General features: G+C 40.9%; 1 protein-coding gene across 1 annotated transcript in view; it reads left to right on the forward strand.

Annotated features, from left to right (window-relative positions):
• Mrps9 (mitochondrial ribosomal protein S9) overlaps positions 1 to 23697 on the forward strand; it is a 49397-nt gene that overhangs the window by 15988 nt on the left and 9712 nt on the right. Inside the window, exons 3-5 of the mRNA XM_005359998.3 lie at positions 7944 to 8006; positions 8086 to 8116; positions 16261 to 16340. Coding sequence (XP_005360055.1) covers positions 7944 to 8006; positions 8086 to 8116; positions 16261 to 16340 — 174 coding nt within the window. The remainder of the gene's footprint in view (positions 1 to 7943; positions 8007 to 8085; positions 8117 to 16260; positions 16341 to 23697) is intronic.

The raw sequence follows: 23697 nt of genomic DNA on the forward strand, positions 1-23697 counted from the left end.
CATTTCCCTGATACCAGTGACATAATTCTGCTGCACTAGGCTGTGCAACATGTGACTGATCAGCTTCACTGATTCTTACATTTTATTACAATTAGCTCTTGGCCTTTTATTAATTTTAGTGGATTCCCTTTGGCATTTTAGGAGATGTAAAAGCAAAAGCAGACAGTGACTACCAACTCTTATCAAAGTGTTACAGTTAGGGCTGGAGAGATGGCTCAGAGGTTAAGAGTATTGACTGCTCTTCTGGAGGTCCTGAGTTCAAGTCCCAGCAACCACATGGTGGCTCACAACCATTTGTAATGAGTTCTGGTACCCTCTTCTGGCCTGCAGGCATACATGGAGGCTGAACACTGTACATAATAAATAAATAAATATATATTTTTTTAAAAAAAAGTGTTACAGTTATCTACTCGGTATCGTTTCTGTTTTTCTATTATTTTTTTAAGCGGTTTGGTTTTATATATAAACTGAAAGGGAGACAGTATAGGTGGTGAGCAAATTCCACATGAAAAAGTACTTGGGTATTTCCAAAGACAAAAACAGTTTATCCAAATTCAAAAAAGTATTTTAAACAGCCATTGCATTTGCTATTATGTATTTAAGACATCATGTTTTTGTCTAATTTGTCTTATTTAATATATTAATTAAAAGTAAATACTGTAAGTTTTTCCTTTTTCATTGTGATCAGGAGTTTAATATTTCACAAAAGCAAGCTTTCCAGTTAAGGGAAAGGAACTAGCACATACCGAAACCCATGTGTGCGATGCTGCCAAAGAGCCTGATCCACAGTCACATTCAGTCTTCCCAAACAGCCCTGAGGTGTCTTCCAAGGCAGTGGCCTTTTTCTCAAGACTGCGCTTTACAGTTTCCAAGATTAGTGTTTGGGGCTAACAGTTTCTGAAATCAGTTGCTGTCTTGTTTCATAGAGCATGATGAGTCTATTCTAGCTGCTGACTCCTGGCTGTGGTTGACAGTGCATGGTTGTCCCCGTTGTGAACTACCAGGGCCAGGCTTTGCTCTGTTTCTGATTCTTGTCGTCCCTTTTCCCATCCAGTGTCTGTGTGTCCACCTTAGCTGCTCCCTGTTAGCTAAGCTTTGGCATAACTGAATTTGTCAGGAATGTGAATTACAACAGAAAGCAATTGATTTTGAGTTTACAGTTGCCTTATAAAATTGAATTTGAATAGAAATCTGGCTTCACTGAATGTCACATATAAAATATATGTGTGAAAATTATATTCAGCTAATATTACTCACTAGTTGTTTCTTATAAGACATTTTAGAGGGTACTAAATGTGTTAACAAAGATACAAATAGTTTAAATACAAATAGTTCTTGACACTGTTGATTTTAACTTTAGATTATATCTATCCTTTGGAAGATGTGCTATATTTAAGGCTACAGTAAGGAATTTCTCAGTAATCACTTGCTACATGTAAGTGTGCTGGTACAAGCCTGCAGTCCCAGTCTTTGGAGAGGGAATCAAAGGGATTAGGAGTTCCATGTCATTAGGAACTCCTGCTCAGAAGCTGGCAGACAGTGGTGTGTGTGTGTGGGGGGGGGTATTGTCCTGGCTGTCCTAGAACTCACCATGTAGACCACATGCTACTGCCACGTGTTGATGGGTGTGCAAAATTATTTCTGTCTACAGCAGTTCATGACTGTCAGCAGGAATCTGTCAGGTGGAACAGTGAGCCGAGTGAGTGGGTTGTATGGTGGGAAGGCCTCTCTGAGGGCTGTGAAAGCGGTAGGAAGCTAACTGTGACACCTGAGTGTGGGATGGCTCATGACAGTGCAGGCTCAGTTTCCTTCTTGAGCCCAGGGCAATGGATAGCCGGGCGAATGGTGGGAGCCAGGACCTGCAGGTCTTCTGGACGCAGAGCTGACATGAGAAACACTGACTACTGCCTGTCTGCAAGGTCTCAGTGAGTCTCATAATCTTTCTTTTGCATCGAAAACTATTGCATTACGGATGTGCCCTGCTACTGTATTTCCCTCTGACTAAACACACAGTAGTGATGAATTTTGGGTTGGGGACATTCATTGACTTAATATTAACTACGGTGAATACAGATGTGTGCTCATATTTACTAATGCCTTTATTTGGGAATTAAAAGTTAAGTTCTACATTACTGTAGAGTTTCAGGAAGAAAGCCAGTAAACTGATGTGTAACGCTGCTGAAGTCTACCAATTACTTTTTAATTGGTATTATAGACCTCATTCTAAAACCAGAATGTCTTATTCTCCTCAGTGTGAATGCGCTGTATGAAGTTTCTCTAATTGATTTGCTGTGCCCATTCCATTTGATGTATCATTTTTCACAATATTTCATAATTTGTGCTCACTTCTAATGAACAGAGTCGTTAGGACAGGCATGTCTAAGTACAACTGACAGCTAACATTAGGTGCCAGATGCAGTTTGTAAAGCTATGTAGAACTGTGGAGAACAGTTTAAATAAATTAGCACCTGTACATTAGTCTCACTTGCTGGTAATTTATAAGCGAATCAGTAGAGATGACATTTAGGTAAGTCATTGATCAAGTTAACAGCTGCAAACCCCCTGCCCAGCTGGGATACCTAATTAATAGAGATTGCATTGCTGACCTGGTGCTTCTCCTGGGCTGAGCCTGCAGTCCATTTATACTTTAGACTGAAGCCCAAGGATACAGTCAGACAAACTGCCTTCATTTTAGAAAGCTGTTCAGTTGCCAGTATTATAGTTAGAACAAGAATTACATTTTTAAAAAGAGATAGTGATAAATACTAATGATGTTAACTGTGTCACATGACTTAAATTTTTGCACTTTTACATTCTTTGCTTCTTTTGTTAGCCCTTTTGTTTGGGAGTCAGATTAGGCATCCATGTCATACTGTAGTGTGTGTGGTAAGTATTTAAAGGGTGTTCTACTTTTTTCTTATGTGTGTGTGTGTGTGTGCGTGTGTGTATGTGTGTATGTGTGCGCGTGTGTGTATGTGTGTGTGTGTGTGTGTGTGTGTGTGTGTGCGTGTGTGTGTTGGGAAGGGAAGGCAGCAGTCATTGAATGTAAACTTTATGTGTAACAATTCCTTAACATGTGATATTAGTTCAAAACATCGAAGAACTTTGCCAGTTTAAATTCATATGAATTTTGGGACTTCGTGTAAGAACTACTAAACTAGTACCCACAAGAAAGCCCTTTCTTTTTTTTTCTGTTCCTCAAGCTAACATTTACTTTGGGTGAATTTAAAATTGACAGCCTTAATCATGGACCAGAACAGAAGTTTTCTATTATTTCAGGTTTATTGTACATATGTATTGGAGTTGGTTGAATATTGTATATTTAATACAGACTATGACCAGAGTCTGGTTCTTACATGAGAAACAATCTCTTAAAACACACTTGCAAGAGAAAATATACACACATGCGCACACACACACACACTTGCTAAGTCAGAAACAGGCATTTGGCTAGCTGCATCATTTGAAGCTTCTTGAAAAATCATTAGCAGAGTTCCCAGCTGACACCCCAAGGTTCTTTTTGTGGAAGGTTTGTTATTTATTTCTTAGTTTAATTATCTTCAGTATAGATTGCTTAGGAAGAGAATTATGAAATTTTCGTTAATTCTGTTGTGCTTATCAAACTTGGTCCAAGTAGACCCAAATCATAATTTGGAAATGAAACACCTCATTTTAAACATACTTGATGGTGGTGGCACATGCCTTTAATCCCAGCACTCAAGAGGCAAGATGGAGTCGGATCTCTGTGAGTTCAAGACCAGCCTGCTCTACAAAGTGACTTCCAGGACAGGCTCCAAAAGCTACCGAGAAACTCTATCTCAAAAGAACCAAACCAAAACAACAAAAAACCAGAAAAACAGATGTTTGGGGAGTGGGCCATTTACTCTGCCCTGACTGCTAACTCCCACCAGCACTGGGGAACCAGAGGTCAGTGGTGGTTTTTATTTTGTGACAGGGTTTCTCTGTGTAACCACCCTGGCTGTCCTGGATCTCTCTGGAGACCCTGCCTCCCGATTCCTGGATTAAAGGTGTGTCCACTGCTGCCTGGTTTTGACCTCTTTTATACATCAGCTCCTGTATCTGACACTATAGATACTGTGTCTCCTGACACAATGAAGTTGGGCCTCTCTCACACTTGTCTTTTTAAATTAGTAGGTGCCTAGAATCAGTATAGGGTAAATATTTGTTAAATAAAACTTTATTTCTTTGGGAATTTTCTGGTGAATTTTACTGCTCAATTGCTGTGTGCCTTTAAAGCCAGTAAAGAAGTAATCTGTAACCTGAGAGAACTGAAGAGCAAATTCCAGAATTCACCCTCAGGTTTAAATTCTGGACCCAAGGTGTTTTTAGACTGTTTATTGTTACTTAACTGAGGATTCATCTGTAAAATAGAGTTAGTAGATACATGATTTATTTTTAAAATAATATGGAGGAATAATATGGTGTCTGTAAATTGAAAATTTTGTGTTTATATAACATTTACTGAGTGCCCATTTAGCACTGCCTTTTTAACGTGTTTTACGTAATCCCAAACCCAGCAATCAGATTACTAGAGTGATGGGGAAGCACACAGGCTCTGTGCCTTCTGTCTGCACCTGCTCGTTCCCTGCTCCCTTCTCTGCGCCGGGATGAAGTCAAGCTTTTCCTGTTTATGGTGCCTAGTGTTCCATCCCAGCACACTCTACACTCTTCACAACACTAATGAAAAATCTTGTTCTTATTTATTCATGATTTATTTTGAAAATGCATTCACTTACATTTTAACAACTGTGTGCTAACAGAGTTAAGTGAACCCAGAAAGCAACAAAATTATTTTTTCGGTAAAGCCATTGAGTCCTTTGTTTGCTTCAGAATTTGTGGGGAAGAAATCTGCATAGAATGCCCATAGGAGATGAATGGAAGTAATAGGTTAGGTCGTGTCAGTCCTGTCCTGTGCATACTAAACAGATGCAGGCAGCATGCTGAGAACCTGTCTTATCTGTTTGGGATGTATTATTACTTGATGTACAAACAACTGACTTATTTGATTTACTGTTCTCTCTTGTTCTTTCATTCTATCCATCCCCTCGCCTTCTTATGTTTTAACTGGATTATAACATAGGGCTTCTCTCTTTAAGTTAGATCCACCTTTTTATTGAATTTCAGTATTTTCCAGCAGGTTCTTTGTTCACGTGTTTTAGTATTTGAGGACGTTGTTTCTGCCACCTAGCAATCTTAGCAGTGATTTTCTTTTCCCTTTCCAACCACCCTCTACCAGTTAACTGTCTCATGATTTTTCCAAGGTTTACCATGCTTGAGAAATAAAAGTGTGGATTCTTACGTTCGTGTTTCCCTTTAGGATTATTCAGTGATCACAGGAGTTTGTCTCGTGCTTGAAAGCAATGCCAGCAATAGCCTGCTGCTCTCTGGGGGGATGAGCGGCTTGGGGACTCACAGGCATACATAGCCTCTGCCTGTGCTCCTCTAACTTGGGCCTTGCTGGCCCAGGGATTAAGATACTTATATATTGTTTGTGTATTGATATATATTTACCATACTGCAATGTATATTTGTACATTGTTTATATTTGGAGGTCATTATCCTCATTTGTTACACAGTTACTGCCTTAGTCTTTAAGTTAGATAGATATTGAGAATTATATAGATTAATAGTCATCTAAGTTTGTCATTTATAATTAGACTAATCAGGTTCTTTAGATATATAGAGATTATACTCAGTATAGATAGATAATCTTCAACTTCTTCAAAGAGCTGTAGAAAATGGCCTTTAATCTAACTCAGAGTTTTGTGGTAGCTTAATCCTGCCACCCTGCCGGCCACCCCTATGGTATGACCACCTTGGAGCTGCTTTGTGGACAAGGCCTCAGAGAGGCTAGAGGCTAGAGATAGCCTTCTTCACATAGGTTGGGTATGGGATAGTCTGTATTATTTATAAGTTTTGGACATTTTCCCCTACCTTTTAACTTAGAAATGTTTCAAATTTCTATGAAATTTGAATGCTTACTGAATACATGCTCTTCACATCGATAAATCTGACAGTGTTTTCCACATTTCCCTTGCCTCTGTGCAGAATAATTTTGACTGGCCCATTGAAAATAAGGTTTACAACCTTAACTCCTAAACATATCAGTACAACACCTAAGTATATACCCTTCATGCCATTATCTCCCCAGTACAATTGCCACTCCTAACAGAACAGTTCTATAATGTCGTCTCTGTAAGTGGTCTATATGTGAGTTTTCCAGGTCGCCCTAGTTGTTTAGTGTATCAGGTTGTAGACCAGCTCAGCTGCTCTGTTGTTGTGCACTCTGGAGCTGTGATCTCTTCCTCATGATCAGATTTAGCGTGGGGGAAGACAGCCCTTACAGCTTCACCATGGGCTACCTAGTTTCCCCACTGTTGGGATGACAGTCCCGCTCCTGTGAAAGCACCGTTTTCCTTTGTCCCTGGCAAGCAATCTGGAGGCGTGGTGGTTTGAATGAGATGTTCCTCACAGTCTCTGGCATTTGACTATTATTTGGGAGGCTTAGGTTTGGCCTTGTTAGAGGAACTATGTCACTGGAACTGGGCTTCAAGTGTTAAAAGACTCACGCCATTGCTAGTTGATCTCTGTTTCCTGCTTGTGGTTTAAGAGAGGAACTCTGTGCTGCTGCCTTGGTGCTGCGCAAGGATGGTGATGGACTCTTACGTCTCTGAAACTGTGAGCTAAAATAAGTTGTCGCAGTGTTTGTCGCAGCTGTGGGAAAGTGACTAACACAGGAGGTAATGTTTGAGTGTAAGTTTTCTGGTCCCCTGTGGCATGTCAGCCAGGCCTTTGTGGTCCTTTCCAGAGCTATGGCCGATGGGAAATTGTAAAGTGCTGGGCTTTCTCTCTGCACTGTCTCTTCTACTTGGTACTGTTCTATTAAGCAGGTTTCTTTTTTCCTGCCCCTCACTCGAGTATGTATGTGTACATGCTTTCTAGAATTCATATATGTACACCCGCTTATTAAGTGTGCTGTAGGGCATTGCCATTCTTTTTGATGTTCAGATTGTCCTGGGGTGAGGGCTGTTTGTCCAAGCACTGGTGTAAATGGGAATGAGGCAGGAGTGCTCAGAGACCTGTGTGAGGAGAGAGCACCTAGTGGCGCTTGGCTAAGCAAGGTCAGTCATGTTTCTTGTGAGAAACACATGGGAGGCCTTGTTTGAAAAGTATACTTCAAAACCTCAGTAGGACCAGGGTGGACGTGGTGTGTGAGGGCCGTGCTCAGTCCTCAGGACTGTAGGGTAAACTCAAAGGTCACCTAAAAACACCAAGGGAGCCATGGTGGATGCTCTGGTCTGCGTGAGAACTGCCCCCAGATCCGTGTGCTGAGAGCTCTCTCCCATCTGAGTGCTGTTTAAGGAGACGGTGGGACTCCCGGAGACTGGGACCACTAGAAGAAGTGGGTCCTATGGGGCATGCCGGAGGAGTGCAAGCTTGTCCCCAGCCCTGGATTTCTTTCCTGGCCACCATGAGGGAGAAGTCTGTGCCATACTTTCCCAACAAATATTCTACATTGGCTCAAAACCAAAGCAATGGATTCAGCACAGTTTGCTGAAATGATGAACCAAGATAAATCTGTCCTGTAAACCGTTTCTCTCCAGTGTGTCACAGTGAGTGAAACACGAGCCCGCTTGTTGCAGTCTTCTGCCCTGGCCTGTGCTTGCAGTGATTTACTGAGCACAGTGCCAGAGTTTGTGAAAGAGCACCTCTAGTTTGATGCGGACACTTGAGAGTTGCCAGTAGCCAGGGTCATAATTACAGATTTTGTTGTTTTTCTTTTGGTGATATATGCTTAGTAACTGTACTTTGCCACTTGAACTGACATACTACATGTGAAACTCTAGTTCAATGTCTGGTATAAAGTAAGCATCTTGTAATTTTTATAACAGTTGTTAATTAACCTTTGTGTTTATTTTCAGAGAGCTATTGCTTACCTTTTTCCAAGTGGTTTGTTTGAGAAGCAAGCCAGGCCAATAATGAAGGTAATCCTAAATACTTGTTTAATATTGTCTTTTATGTGTTATAGAGGTTGACTAATAACATTTTACATTTCTTTTACAGCATCCTGAACAGATTTTCCCAAAACAAAGAGGTAAGGTCGCTCAAGACTAAGATGGTTCCTTTTGTTTTTTAGTTTACTGTAGATGTGGGTTACACAGCAGGAGTTTTGTCACAGTGGATGTGGAGTGGGTCAGAAGTACTCTGTATAATAACGAATGGTAGAATCCGCAGAGTTTGTGTAGGGTACGAAAGTTAGATCAAGGTGAGCCTTGTGTCTGTGGTAATGCCACACTGATTACTTGCATTCTGCTTCCACTAGACATCTATGAGGAAGAGTTTGTGGGTTGTACATCTGTTGGTGACTCGTTCATCTCTTTTTTTATGTGAAGTCTTTCTGTTTTTCTTCCTTTAGAGACCTAACTGTACTCAATATGGAATATTAGTCCTTTTTGGTCTTCTAGCTCTTTGCCTTAGCCTCCAGTGCAGATGAGGTCACAGGCCTGTGCCACCAGGATCCACTCAGCTTACACCTCATCTGTCCTAGGGCTTCACTTCATTCTTTTTAAATACCTCTAAACGTGTGTGTGTGTGTGTGTGCGCGCGCGCGCGCGCGCGTGCAGAGGCACACACATGCGCACATGTGCACAGACACACGCGTGCGCACATGCATGCACACATAGAAGTCAGAAGACATCTTAGAGTACTTGGTTCTCTGCTTGCACCATGTGGGTCCCGGGGCTCAAGCTCGAGGCATCAGACTTGGCGGCAAGCGCTTTACTCATTCTCAGGTCGTCTCTTCACTCTTTGAATAACTTTTATTTTGGATTTGTTATAAATATTTTAAGTCTCTTTCTACAGGTGGCCTATGTTTCCCTATTCTCAATTCTTAAAAATGATTGATTATAACATGCAAAACATTCACTTCAGAATCGTTTTTGGGGAAAAATGAAGACTGTATACAAGTGCACACCAGGTTTGAAGTTACAGTGTTATTTACAGACCAGTTGTCTGTATGGGCAGAGTAACTTGTATCTAGTTGCTTTTCTGATAAATGTCTGGAATAGCAGCAATGGATTCTTTCCCTTTTCACTGGCTTCTCTTTGCTCCAACTCCTAAGGCTACCCACCAATTCTTCATCTCTTAATTTTCTTAGCGTATCTTTATGAGCTGTGTCTCTTCTGCCCTCTGAGGCTTCGTGGTTCCTTCGAGTACTTTCTCAGAATCATATACTCATTATTAGCAGCTGCAGTGTGACACCAAAGCTTCAGGCTATCCCCACAAAATGTCCATGAATTATTTTGAAAATATGCGACTCTTGCTAGAATCATCTGCAGCTAAGTGTATTTAACAGTGCTCCTTTAGAATAGCAGAAGTTCTGCTTTCTGCTTTCAACTTTATTGTAGTTTTTATAGGATAAATCAGATTTTAGTATTGAGAGAAGTAACAATGAAGTTTAGATTTGTAGAGATTATGGCACTTGTACTATACTACTACTTGGTTTATTGAAAGACGGAAACTTTTAGATTGAGTTATCATAAAACACCTGTCCTGTGAAGTGGTAAAAACAGTAAGGAAAATGAAGATACACACCAAGTTGATGACAGAACCAAGAAGGAGCACTGATAGCCCAGAATTGGAGGACGCCGGGGAATTGTCCAGTGATGTGAGAAAGTTAATTTGTATTGATAAACCTGTTGTTCAGTACGTGGGTCTGATGATCTTGAGCTTTTTCATACCAGACACTTAGCACTGACAGACTAGAAAGCGGGACTGTTAACTAAGGCTAAAGAATTCAAATAATGCATCATGCTTTAGTAGTAGAAAAGACTGTTTTCTATGCTGATGACTACCGAATAGTAATAGAATTAATTATACATGGTAAAGTGAATGATTGAGAAAAAAATAAAGTTTCAAGAGTAGAAGTTATATCAGTTAAATTTCCTGATTTGAAATCAATAGAACTGTATTGCTGTTGGATTAAAGAATCAAATTTGAAATTACTCATTATTTGGAAGTATTTGACAGCTCCCATCAAGTCCTGTGGAATATATTCATGTCATGCAGACACAAACACATGTCATTAGTAATTGAGAAAGACAAAGTAAAAGAAAAATGAAATTGATGAACATAATGGCAAATTTAAAAGAGTGACTGCAAATCAGAATCACCTTTGAGAAGGCCGGTGAAGTCAGTCAGAGAATAATATTATACATATTATTATTATTATTACTAGTAGTAGTAGTAGTAGTACTACTACTACTACTACTACTTTGTGGGGGTTGAATGGAACCTTGGGTTGCCTCCTGTATGCCAGGCATCAAGTGCGTTTTACCATGAAGCTGTGTTTGCAGCCCAGTATTAACACTTTCAAATGGAGGCATTCGGAGGCATCCAGAAGCTACTGTGAGGGCACAGATAGCTATGTCGTTATGGTCTGAATATGACAACAAATGAATGAATTAATAAAATGTATGCCCTGGCAGTGCTGAAGCATGTACGGGCAGCCCACGTATGGCAGTTCTGTTGAACTTGTCCATATTGGGTTTCATGGTCTAAGTTGATGAGGGCAACTGACCAGGTCTCTTCCTCAAGAGGGAACCAGAACTCATTACAGATGGTTGTGAGCTACCATGTGGTTGCTGGGAATTGAACTCAGGACTTCTGGAAGAGCAGGCAGTGCTCTTAAATGCTGAGCCATCTTTCCAGCCCATATAAGACAGTAACTTGGTGCTAATTTGAGAACTCTTCCAATTGATAACAGTAGCATTTGTTGAACTTCAAATTGGGCAGACATAATTCTAAGTGCTGCATGTTTTATTTCAAAACTTTCACAACAACTTTTAAAAGCACAATTATTTTTCTCATATTTAATTTCCAAGGATACCCAGACAGGAAGTGTCTGGGCGTGTAGTCTGGCCCAGGTAGTGATGACTTAAGGCACAAATGTGTGACCACCACACTCTCTAATTGTCCCAGTTACCTCAATCAGGAAAATTCTGGGTAGACTAAAAGCCAGGCAGGCCACTGGTCATCATGCTTCCTGGAAAAGTACTTGCAAACTCATAATTACTAAATTTGAGTTACATAAAAAGTAAGTAAAGCCCACCCCTGCGAGAACAGAGTCTCACTGTACAGCCCTAGCTAATCTGTAGCTTGCTATGTAGACCAGGCTAGCCTCAAACTTGGAGATGCAGTCGCCTCTGCCTCCTGAGTGCACAAATACAGCGTTTTAAGAGAGTACCGGAAAGCATTTTTCTCAGAATTTTAAGTATGGCTTAACATTAATCCGTCTATTAATGTAATTTTTTTTATTCAAGGAGAAAACATTTACACAGAGAAAACAATTAACAAAATGGAGTCTTTTACTTTTGGTAAAAAGTTTGAACTAGAAATGTAAAGAAGCTTTCTTGTTTGAGTAGGACTTTTCATGAGCAAACAGAAACATCGAATCTTTAAATGTATCATTAAATCCCATTGCATTCAGAAATAGCATGCATCAATTATCAGCAGTTATTTGGAAGCCTTAACTATTATAATTTTAAAAGAAACACATAGGGCCGGGTGTGTATGCAGCTCAGTAGCAGAGTGCTTGCCTAGCAGGTGTGAGGTTCCATCCCCAGCACCACATACACAGAAATCATATAAGGAGTATAAGTCAAAACCATATAATTAGGGAAATTGGCCACACATAGGACCTTGTGGCAAATTCAAGACCATGGGAAACAAAGCCATGAATGTTGCTCAGTGATGGCACACATCTAGCATGTGCAAGGCGCTGGACCCAATCCTCAGCATTGTCGAACAAGCCACAAGGACACCAGGGAATTCAGTACTATTCATAGATGATGGTTTCCTGCTAAAAGAAACTGATAAGATGCAAATGAAAAACTATATTTGAGCATTACTGTAAAGTTATTATTTGAGTGTCTGATTTCACAACATTAAAATTAAATTCTAGAATTTTTAAATCATGTCTTTTATAAAAGTTCTTATGCCACAAAAGAGTTAAAGGGTGAAATGTGAAAATATTTGAGGATCTTGCCACCTAGAGATATATATCATAGTGGCCAAAACCACACAAGGAAAAATCACTTTAGAGTGTGTGTGATCCTGATCTTACAATAGCCCATAAATTGACACCTTTCTCTTTGGGGAGTCACAAACCATCTTAAAAATTTGCTGAGTCCAACTATATTAATACATGTTTACATATGCATGCAGACGTTGTGTGTGTGTTTAAAATCCATTTTAAAAAAATATTGACAGACAGATGTATCCAAATGATATAATTTGGGTTGAGATACTAACAACATTATATCTCAAATTTCAGAGCCAAACCTGGTGTCTCACCTCTATAATCCTAGAACTCAGAAGGTTGAGGCACAAAGATTGTCAGGAGTTTAAGGTCATCCTAGACTACAGAAAGTGACATTATATCAACTTTGACCCTCTACCCCTTAAAAAAAATAAAATAAAGACAAAATAAAAGGCAGTTCACTCTAGAACAGTAGACAGATAATACAGCTAGCAATATTTTATGAGTATGAGGTTGCCTGTATTTATGTATGTGTACCACATTCATGCAGTACCCATGGAGGCCAGAAGAGGGCATCAGATCCCTTAAAACTAGAGTTAAGAGACAGTTAAGAGCTGTCATGTGGGTGCTAGGAACCAAATCCTTGTCTTATGTAAGATGAGTAAATGTCCTTAACCACTAAGCCATCTCTAGCCCCAGCTACCAAAATGACAGTCACAAAAAGAAACAGAAAAGACAAAAACTAGTAAATTGTTTTCAAAATAAAAGCTTTTCTTTGAGAAAAAGAAACCAGAAAATCTGAACTATAAGGACTTTGTTTCTAAAATTTCTCTTACAAATTAACCAAAAGAAAGGAAGGGAGGGAGAGAGGGAGGGAGGGAGGGAGAGAGGAAAGAAGGAAGGAAGGAAGGAAGGAAGGAAGGAAGGAAGGAAGGAAGGAAGGAAGGAAGGAAAAGAGCCCAGTGGAAAAATAACCAAAGAATATCATGCAGCTTGTACATGAAAAAAAAAAAATGTAACCAGTAAACATTTAAAAATATCCAAGATCAGAAATAATGTCCTATAAAAACGATAACAAGAAGCTATTATATTTTTCTGCTTAGGGGTTAGGAAGTATAAAGTGTTAGGAAACAATTATTAGGAATAATTTAACTATTATAAATCTTCTGAACAAGCTGTCATATCATCATACAGGTGGTAATAATATTGTGTTACCTCATAATGTTGGGCTGGAAAAACAACTAAAAAATGCTGTAATCTGTAGTGTAACTACAATATAGAATGCTATGTATATTTATAATAAAGCCGTTAAAGTGTGTGATGGTGGATGCAGGAGGATGTCAAGGTCAGGGCCAGCCTTTATTATCTGGTGAGCTGCAGGCCTCACTGCACAATGAGACCCTGCTTAGTACCAAAATGAGTGGAGCCAGCAGGAGGCTCGACACCTAAAGGCTCTTGCCACCAAGTCTGGCATGCTGGTTTAGTTGTAGGACCCACGTAGAGGAAGCAGAGAATGGGTACCCACAATTAGTTCTCTGACCTCTATGCTACACCGTGATGCCTCCCAAATAAGTAATTGTATGTGATTTTTGTAAAAGCAAATACAAAGTACAATGACAAATAACAAGGCAAATGCTGTTCTTTCCTGCTAGTGTACCGGTGTGAATGAATGCACAAGAGTTTAGAACTGTTAACTTTCACCTTGCCTCTGGCCAAGGAATCCTTTCTCTTAATCTTTGGAGTAGTATGTTACTTGTGTATTGAAATCTGTGACTGGGCATTAAGCGGGAAGGGCCTGTATCAACAGCAACAAACCCTGCTTAGAATTACATAAACATGGACAAGATTTTCATAGAAAATCAAGCTAAAGACCTTAAGTGAAAACTTGGCTGGCAAAAGCGAAGGAAAGAAAGAAAAATAGCCCAAAGTTTCTCCTTACCTTTTCCCTCCCCATACTGGAGAGTGAGCCAAACCAAGCATTGTGTCAGTCTAGCACAGCTGGCTGCTTGCTGGCTGCCTGGACTGGTTTTTGAATTGCAGGTCTATCCCGTTGGACCCAGTTCTAATTGCTAAGTGTCCATGGTTAGTAGGTATCTAGGGAAGTTTTTATTAAGTTTAAAGATATTAAGAAGTGATGAGGGTTTTATAATGAGGGTGGCTCACTCACTGTGGGAGCAGAGGGCTCTGATGGACGAACGGGTGATGGTGGTGCAGGACAGAAAAACAAGTGTGCAGAGCAGCAAGTGTCGGCGTAGTCGAGGCCAGGGTTTATGAATTTGAAGCTTTTCAAGTTTTGTACCTTTAAGAACAGAGTGCACCTTAAAATTAATTATTAATTATGTTCTGATGCATGCTATGGAATGACAAGCTTTGCAGTGTATCAATGTATATAATGGCTCATCTTAAAATAAATGACACTATAGATTTAATTAATCAGGTATGTTTATGAAAGAATATATGTGTGTACATATAGCTTATGAAGTCTAGATTTATAAGCACAAATGCACACAGAGCTGTGATTCAAGGTTCTACCCAGACTTAACAGTGGTCTTAGCATAACCAGGATGCTTGTTTGGATGTTTATTGTCTTCAGTTACTTTCTGACTAAGTACTTGAACAGCGCCATGATAATCCATTGCATAGTGCAGGTTCAAGTACTAGGTAATGTGGAAGCCATGGAGCTTCTGGAAATGTCATTGGAAAGTATTGAAATCATCTGGAATCATTGGCTAGTAAGAGCATTGCTTTTCTAGTCCTACAATGATGACACACACCTTAATCCCATTACTCAGGAGGCAGAGGCGGGTGTTTGAGGCAGTCTGGTCTACAGAGTGAGTTCCAGGATAGCCAGGGCTACAAAACACATGGCTTCCCCTCTCAGTCTAAACTCAGCTAAGACTTTTTCAACACTCATCCAATGCTGTTTCTCTATTTTCAGTGTGTTCCCAGGCTGGTACTAATTATCCTCAGAGAAGAGAAACATCCTGCATTTAAAGGTGTTTCAACAGAAAAATGTTTACTGTTTAAAAATCGACAAATAGAGGCTTCTGCTTCACATGCACAAATTCATTGAATACCCGAATAGGAAAGTGATTAGAATTCCAGAAGAAAACAGAACACTAAGTTTAGCCCAAATCTTTGTGGAGATGGAGGTTGCTTCAGAAGAGTAAATGGAGCCTGTTCTTAAAGTGCCTTGTGGTCCTCCAAAGACCCACAGCACACAGCGGTTGTACAGTGTATCTGCGGTGAGAACATATCATGAGGGCCCAGGCAAGCAGGCTAAACTATCTGAAGACGTCTCTTGGTGGACTCAGTACTGAAAACCAGGCTTCTCACACTGCTGAGAAGTACCAGATCCACCATGTGAGACAATCTATAAACTTTTGTAAAGGACACTATAAATTAAAGCTGTAGGAAGTAGTAGGCAGGAAAACATAGTTTATACTATGTGGTAAACCTACGAATGTGATTTTCCCTTGAGAAAGTTTTCCTATGCAATCTAGGCTAGCCTCAAAATCTTGTTCCTCCTTTCTGTGCTCCAAGGTGCTGGATTGCACATGGGCACCACCACTCCCACCTAAGAATGGGGTCTTTAGCAGGGGCCACTACAAACGGTTTAGAAGTAGCTCAGCAGAATATAGGCAGAAGAGTTGGAGTTTGTGTCTCTGTTTGTTCGGTGGTTAAGCGGGTAACTGCGTATTTGAAAAGGTGTTCCTGAGCGCCCGTCTGTTTGCGACTGCTTTGAACTCTCAGGTAGATTATGAAGTGGCTGGAATGAATGATGTAGCAAGCAGGCTCTCGGCACAGATGTGTGAGTTGCGCGGGGCCTCCTCCGAATCTCTTCATATGCTCACTGACTTACTCTTAAGATTTACTTGAAAACTGTGGGACCTGAACATTTTTGTTCTAACAAAGTAATGTGGATTATCTTATGAGATTTTATTTAAGACAAATGAAATAGATCTTCACAGAGGAATATTATATTAAATACAGACAAAGTTTTATGCTAATTGATATGAAACTAAATATCCTAAGCATTTACATATTCAACATGCTAAATACATGAATTTTAAATGTGAATACTTTTGATATTTTAGATACTTTTGAAATGCTAATCTGAATCACAGATGTATCCCATACTGAGTGAGGTTAAACTCATAGTTTGGTTAATCTCTGTAAATGTTTTTGTTTTCATTTAGCAATCCAATGGGGAGAAGATGGCCGTCCATTTAATTTTCTCTTCTACACTGGCAAGCAATCATACTATTCATTAATGCATGTAAGTATCCTCATTTATAAGCTATAAAAGTATTCTAGAGGCTTCTCTTAGCAGCAGACTATCTCAGCTGTGGACAGAGGAGAGCTTGTTGAGGCCGGACTGATGATGAAAGACCCCTGTGCTGTCTGCTGCTGCATCAGAGTCTTTATTCAGAAAATGCTCTTGCTCGCAAGCTCAATTTCTAGCGATCCCTGTGTGCAGTTTGAAGGTGGATAAGGAGGGCCAGGCACTGTGTGCTGTTGGATTGTGAGGCCATATATTCCCCTCCAGACCGCTGTTCATTTTGCTTGTTATCATATTAAAGTTCAGCCTTGCATTGGTGAATGCAGTGTGTGAGGGAGAATCCAGATCAGGCAGAGAGGTCCTACTGTGCTTTGGCTTTGGAGGATGCTGGGAAGTTTTTGTTTTGCTGCCTTCAAAGAAATCTGTTTGATAGTGTGTGCATGTGAGGGCAGTCCCCAAAACTGCTGTGAGAACAACAAGTTGGATGCCAGGATCCATTTTGAAAGACAGAACCCATTTTATTTTTAGAACATGGTGTCAAGTTCTGTTTTATCCATAATGTGATTTTTAAAGCTTTAGAAATATTTATGGGGCTTCCCCTCCACAGTCAGAGGCTGGAGTGGCTGCACGCATTCCTCTGCCTTTAGACATATCTGCTGTTTATTTGTGCTTCACAAACCCAAAGGACAAAATCCCCACTTGTCAGCTACATTTATTTCTTAGGGAAAAAAGAAAACCTTCTTTTCGTTTTTTGTTGACCTTGGGCAAATGAGCTTCTTGCCCTGGCAGAAATGAAATGAATGACAACTGCAGAGTGTGTCTTTGCTGAGTAATGGGGCTGTGCTCCAGCTTCCACGGAGGCTCCCGTGCACAGCCTGCGGCTGCCCGAGGACCCCTGCTGCTCATTTAAATAGGTATGTCAAATCTGCCTCCAAACGCCGCTGGTTTGATCTGTGGTAATATTTGTGAAGGTTCCATATGGACTTGAGCCCCCTGCAGTGCTAAGAAATAATGTACAACGCTTCATGGTGCAGACGCAAATTTCCCCTGAAAAGGGATGCAGTGCTGCGCTTTAGCTGTCGGAGGGGGATGATGGAGCTGACGCGCTAGGCCTGTCAACTTGTTACACGGATGGGTTGCACGCAGCGAAGCTGTGGAAAATCTGTGCCTTTTAACTTTTCTACTTAATCACGGTTGTAGCATTGCCTTTAGACTGTATGCTACATTAATTCTCTTCCTGCCTTCTGCCTTCATCCCAAGTTTCACGGAAAAAAGTAAAGCGGGCAGGTCTTACAGAGGAGCCTTATCAAACAGCTGTCATCTGACAAGCCATTTGCATTTGTTTTGGCTGAAATGGAGCAACCCAAGGGCAAGATATTTTGTTGCATTCCATCATAATGAAGAAATTACACATTGTGTAAGAGGTCTGCCTTTACTTTTAGTTTGCTTGTGTGCTTTAAAAGGTCTTGCTCCCGAAACTGATGTGTTAGAATTTTACCATGCTCTGACTGAAATGTCAAATTATATTTGACTAATAAATGCTCTTCCCCTGGATCGGGCTGGGTTTTGTTGCACATAGAAGAGTACATTACATTTCAGTGAACTCGGGAAATCCCCCATGTTTGCCAGTCGCATCAGCATCGCTTAGGGCGAACGGCATTAATTACAGCTGCATCCACACCCATGTCACCTCGTAGAGCAGACAGATCACTGGCTCCTGAGGTGCTCGGACTCTGAAGTCGCAGATAAGTGTTTGCTGCTCAGTCTGCAGAAGCACTTTCATGCTGTAGTGAGCACTGCACGTACAGTCTAACGGTGAGACTTAGACCAGTTTGCAGGCTTCCTCTCCTTTGTTCTGCCCTATCATCCGATAATGGGGACGCCTTCCCTCTGTCCCCGGGCAGCATGGAGGGCAGCCCTTGTAGACTGGCAGACCACAAAGCCTTAGGAATAAGCTTTGTTGCTACCATTTGCTTTGGTTGATATAATTTTCTCTCAGGATGACAGGGAAAAGACAGTCAGCCAAGCAGTGTTTCCCATATCTGTGACCAGCTATAATTGTAGAAGGCAGGGCAGTCCATGGTCAGGCTTTTTGACAAGGAAACAGATCTCATGCCTGTGTGCAGCTGTGGGAGGAGACCTTTCTGAGCTCCATTAACCTTTCTTATTGTCTGTAATCGTGCCGAGTCTTTTTAGTATGGGTGGCTGTTTGCATAGTAAGTATACATACAGGTAACTTTATAACTAGTCAAAGATGGCCCTGAGGCACTCTCCAGTTAAGAACAGCATATAAAAAGCTAGGCATCCTGATACACACCTTTCTAATCTCAACCCTCAGAAGGCAGAGGCAGGTGGATCTCTGAAGTTGAGACCAGCCCAGTCTACATAGTAAATTCTGGGCCAGCCAGGGCTACATAGAAAGACCCTGCCTTTTTTTTTTTTAAGTCAGTATATAGCTAGGCATGATACATACTTGCAACCTCAGCAGCTGCAATGCAGGGGCAAGAGGATTGCTGCAGGTTCAAAGCCAGCTTGATCTGCATAGTGAATCCCAGGCCAGCAGAGACATTTAACAAGTCTGTCTTTGTGGGAGAATGACAATGAAAAGAAATGCGTAGCTTCTTTGTCCCCATCAGGAAGTGAGACTGGATGGGAAAATGTACACGAAGGAGGTCTTGCTGGTCTGTGCTTCATTTGTAGGTCAGCTGGGCCCCAATTTTACTGTGGACATAGTGACTCCTATGTCTTCATAGGGTAACTCTGTAAAAGCCCAGTTAGTAGGATGTACATCTATAATGAAGAGATGTAAAACCATCCTGACACCACAGCTTAAACAATAGGAAATGCTTTCAAGAAGTAAGAGTCTTCCCCGGGTTTTGTAGAGTGGCATTGAACAGCTGAAAGGGCCGAGCTAGGTGCTTGACAGCATGGCCTGAACCTGCCCTCTAGATTGGGGGTTTCCATTCCGTCAGAAGCCATTTCAGCAGTAGGCCTTGTAGACTCCACCAGCATGAGCAGCTGCAGCCTCAGTTTCAAGAACAGAGTAAGGAAAGAGAGAGAATCAAATAAATTTCCTGAAAACACTAAGCAAAGCTAGAGGACAAAGAAGAAGTTTAAGCATGTTCTGTGTGTCTGTTTGAAAAACAGAGTTGGGGTGTGGCTCTGTGGCAGACACCTAGCCAGCGAGTGTGAGTCTAGACTCCATCCCGAGCACTGCAGAATCGAAAACGCCAGAGAGCAGATATGCAAGCTGGGACTGCCTAGTGAAACCCTGTATCTATGCCTCAGGGAGATGACCAGGGGCTAGAGCAGGAGTGTAGGCTACTGTGGCCTGTGGCCTTAGCTCCGCTTTCCCAGAGCAGTGTCAGCCTGCCCAGGATGACTGTCCTGGTGGCAGATGTGGTAGTGGATGGGCCGTGTTTGTGGAATTCACTACCTAGAAGTGGATTGAAAATTGTTAGTTTTGTTTACCTATACTATTTTAAAAGTTACCTATGATAACTTAAAAAGAAGATGTTTATTTGACACAGTTTCGGGAATTTCAGTCAATGTTAAATTGGCCCCTGTTCTTTTGGACATGTGCAAATGTTCATCTTGCAATAGGGGAGTGAAAAACAAAGGAGACCAGGGACCATGGTTCCTTTCAGAGTCATGCTTCCCATGACCAGAAGTTGTTTTATGGGTCCCAGCTTCCTATAGGTGCCTCCTCTCAGCTGCATTACCTCAGACATGGAGCCTTTACACATGGGTTGTGGGGTGGGGACAACACTATCCAGACTGCAGCAAAAGTCATTTGCACCTTACTACAGGAGGTAGTTATCTGACTTACACGGAGACCTGCCTTGGTTAGGGTTTCTAGTGCTGTGAAGAGACACCATGACTATAGTAACTCTTATGAAGGAAAAAATTGAATTGGGACTAGCTTACAGTTTAAGAGGTTTAGTCCATTATTGTCATGATGAGAAGCATGGCACCAGGCAGGCACACATGGTGCTGTCCCATGCTGGGACAGGCCACGCAAATAGTGAAATGGTGTACTGTCCTTGCCAGCGTTATTCAGACACACGTCTCCAAAGCAGGAAGATAAAGCTTTGGTTTCAGGCCTGCTATACCTCATACACTCAAAACTCAAGAGACTTTACGTAAGCTTATTCCAGACTTTTAGGAGAGGCTGGCTACACAACTCTGAAAACAAAAATGGAAATTTAATATCATGTAGAAAGTTCACTTACATTTGCAACTCATTTTATAGTAAATAATAGAGTATTTTCAAAATGCTTCTTCAGATTGAAGGAACTGTATGGTCACTGACATTTACAAATATATAGGTGTACACACACACTAAAAACGTGAGAAATGAAGGACTAAATAGCTCATTATATATTTACACTGTTGGGTTAAGCAAAAAGTCCAAAGTAAAATGAACCATTCTGATCTCTGGAAGTTTTATGTGAAGTTTTACGTGACCTGCTGTGACAAAGCAGGCTTTTCCTGACAACTGAGTAACCCCAGTTCTTCCACTAAGGACTGCAGCCTCCTTGATGAGGCCACTGTAGGCTGCAAGCCAGGGGCCTGGGACAGAGTATCATGGCATTTGCACTTGGCTTTTGTGTTTCTAGATGTTCCTTGTGATCTCGTGGTAAATGTTTAAAGTTCTTGAATATACTATTGTCTTTAAAAGTGGAATTAAAATAACTGTTACGTGAGTAACTGTTTAAGGTCTGTGGAGTTACTGTTTTTAAAAGGTCCTTACTTTGCTGAGGTATATTTATATATGTGTTAATTTAAGACTTCTTGGCGGCAGGAATTAATTCAGCAGTCTAGAGATAGCTTTAGTATATAGTTTCTTCGTATAAGAATAATTACTATTGTATACTTTATATACCCAAAGTATACAGTTAGGAAAATAATGTTTTAAAAATAGAATTCAACTTGCTGCCTTTGATAATTTGATGAGATTACTTATTTTGTAGTGGTACAGATATTGTAATGTATGGCTTTAATTCAAGAAGTAAAATTCTTTGGGATATGAGTCCAAAGCACTCTGGTGTCCTTGCTGCTGGCAGTTAGCTTCCCGGAGTGGCTCATATGACCTGAAGTGAAAACTCTTGCCATTTTATGTCAAATGACATTCTTGATAGGGAGACCATTCACAGAGGGGTGACAGGGGTCTGCAGTAGAAACATGCCCCTTGCAACTTGAGGTGCATCGATTTACATTGGCGTCATTCACGTGATTTTGTTTACACCAGTGGCCAAAACACTCAAGGTGGTTATTACTTAAGACGTTGATTCTCTGTGATTCTGTAACAAATTATGAACTGTCTAAAATGGCAATTACTATTGCTTCCTTACTATTTTGTATACCAAATGCAATTGACTTTTCCTATGCTGCCCCTCCAATGAACTATTATTTATTTACCCTTCCTAAAATTTGAATTTCCACATGATTAGTATAACCCAAATAAATTTGGGAAGGATACTGTGATTCATACTGTTTAGGCTCCAAAAAGGGCTTTTGGTTTCAAATTTTCTTTTCTCAACCTGAGCATCTGGTCTTTTCAAATTAAGGCACCTTCTAAATTTGACTCATACATTATGGAAATCTGATGGCACAAGGGGTGGATAGGCTTGCTTTGATTTTATGAAATATTAATCACAGCTGTGATTAATGATTCAGCATTTCACATCTGGGTTATCCCTGTCATATTTGAAATTACACTATTAAGTACAGTATATAAGCTTAGTGTGGGTGGGGTCGTTCTAATTCTCTAGTGTCCCTTAAAAATTAAGTGGAAGTGTAACAATATACCAGAAGTGTAACAATATACCAGAAGTGTAACAATATACCAGAAGTGTAACAATATACCAGAAGTGTAACAATATACCAGAAGCTACCCGTGATAATCTGTGACGTTGACAGTTCCTGACATATTTTATACCCTCAAGGATTTTTCTATGCAAATTGGGACACATCTCTTCAGGGAACTAAAGCTATAGAATTTACTTCCCAGAGAACTGCTGCTTTTAGCTAACTACAACACAGACCTTGAAGAGTCATTTCTCAACACAAACAGAATGCATGGAGGTGGAGCACCAGCACAGTGGTTTCTTACACTAGCAGAGAGAATGCATGGGAGTGGAACACAGCACAGTGGTTTCTTACACTAACCTGATTCTTTAAAGTGCCTTTAGCCACTGCTATAGGCCAAGCACTGTGTCAAGCTTTTGACACACATTTTCTTTTTGAGAGTATAGTTCAGCATAGAGACTCCCTGCATGCTCAGCTCTGGATTCATGGCTTAGAACCTCCTGCTGAAGAAGTCCAGGGAGCAGCGGGTTGCTCAGTTTCACCCAATCCAGACACTTATCATTGGTGAGCGGAACTCACTGCTTGACATTTGATGCACACTTGTCATACTTTCCTTCACATTTCTTTACTGAAATTGTGGGTGAGTAATTATAGGTATAAACAACACCAGGAGGAAATGGTGTAGTGAGAGAATATTCCTAGAAAAACACAGACTTAATGTGAAAATTAGGCTGTGGAGGAGTATATAAGTTGGGGTGAAGGCACTAGCTGGGTTCAATCCCTCAGACCCATGTAGAAATGGGAGGGGAGAGCAGACCCTACAGAGGCATCCCCCAGCCTCCACACAGGCACCCATATACAGACCATGCACATGCAATAATAAATAGAATTTAGGAAAGGAATGAACTGAAAGCTGCTGGAAAGCCATTGGAAATGGTTAATTTACCAGCCTGAACTTTGACTTGAGACACATCCAAGAGGAAGGTGTGTTCTGACTGAGTTGGTGTTCTTATAAGTTACATATCCCTGTCTGTGTTTGAAAGCCATGCCTCTGGCCACTGCAGTCTTAAGTACAAGAGCTAGCTGACTCATTCTTTTCCTGGAGCACCAGCTCAGGCAGCGCCACTTGCACACTGACACGCTGTGTCCGTCCACTCGCTACAGGTCATTGCTACCCCATGGAGTTTTACCCTAATGTGCGTTAGCTGCTGAGAAGCCCTAGTGGCAGAGCATTTGCTTATCAAAAGTGAAAATCAGAGTTCAGTCCCTAGCACTACACACACTGGCTGAAAGTACCCTAACCACAGTCAAACAGGCTTTTAAAATTTTAGATAGTAAGATTCAATGTTAGGTCAGTAGTTACTAAGCTCGAGGTGCCTTAAGTTCACTGGGTCTAAATGTAATTTACTACATAAGTTAGGATTTTTTTCCTTAGGGTAAATTTGTGTCCTATTTGTGCAACTGTAAGAAAAAGACATGGTCAACTGTAGGAGAAGACATGGTCAACTGTAAGGAAAAGACATGGTCAACTGTAGGAGAAGAC

The sequence above is a fragment of the Microtus ochrogaster genome, linkage group LG2 (genome assembly GCF_000317375.1).
Source record: "Microtus ochrogaster isolate Prairie Vole_2 linkage group LG2, MicOch1.0, whole genome shotgun sequence".
Classification (NCBI taxonomy): domain Eukaryota; kingdom Metazoa; phylum Chordata; class Mammalia; order Rodentia; family Cricetidae; genus Microtus; species Microtus ochrogaster.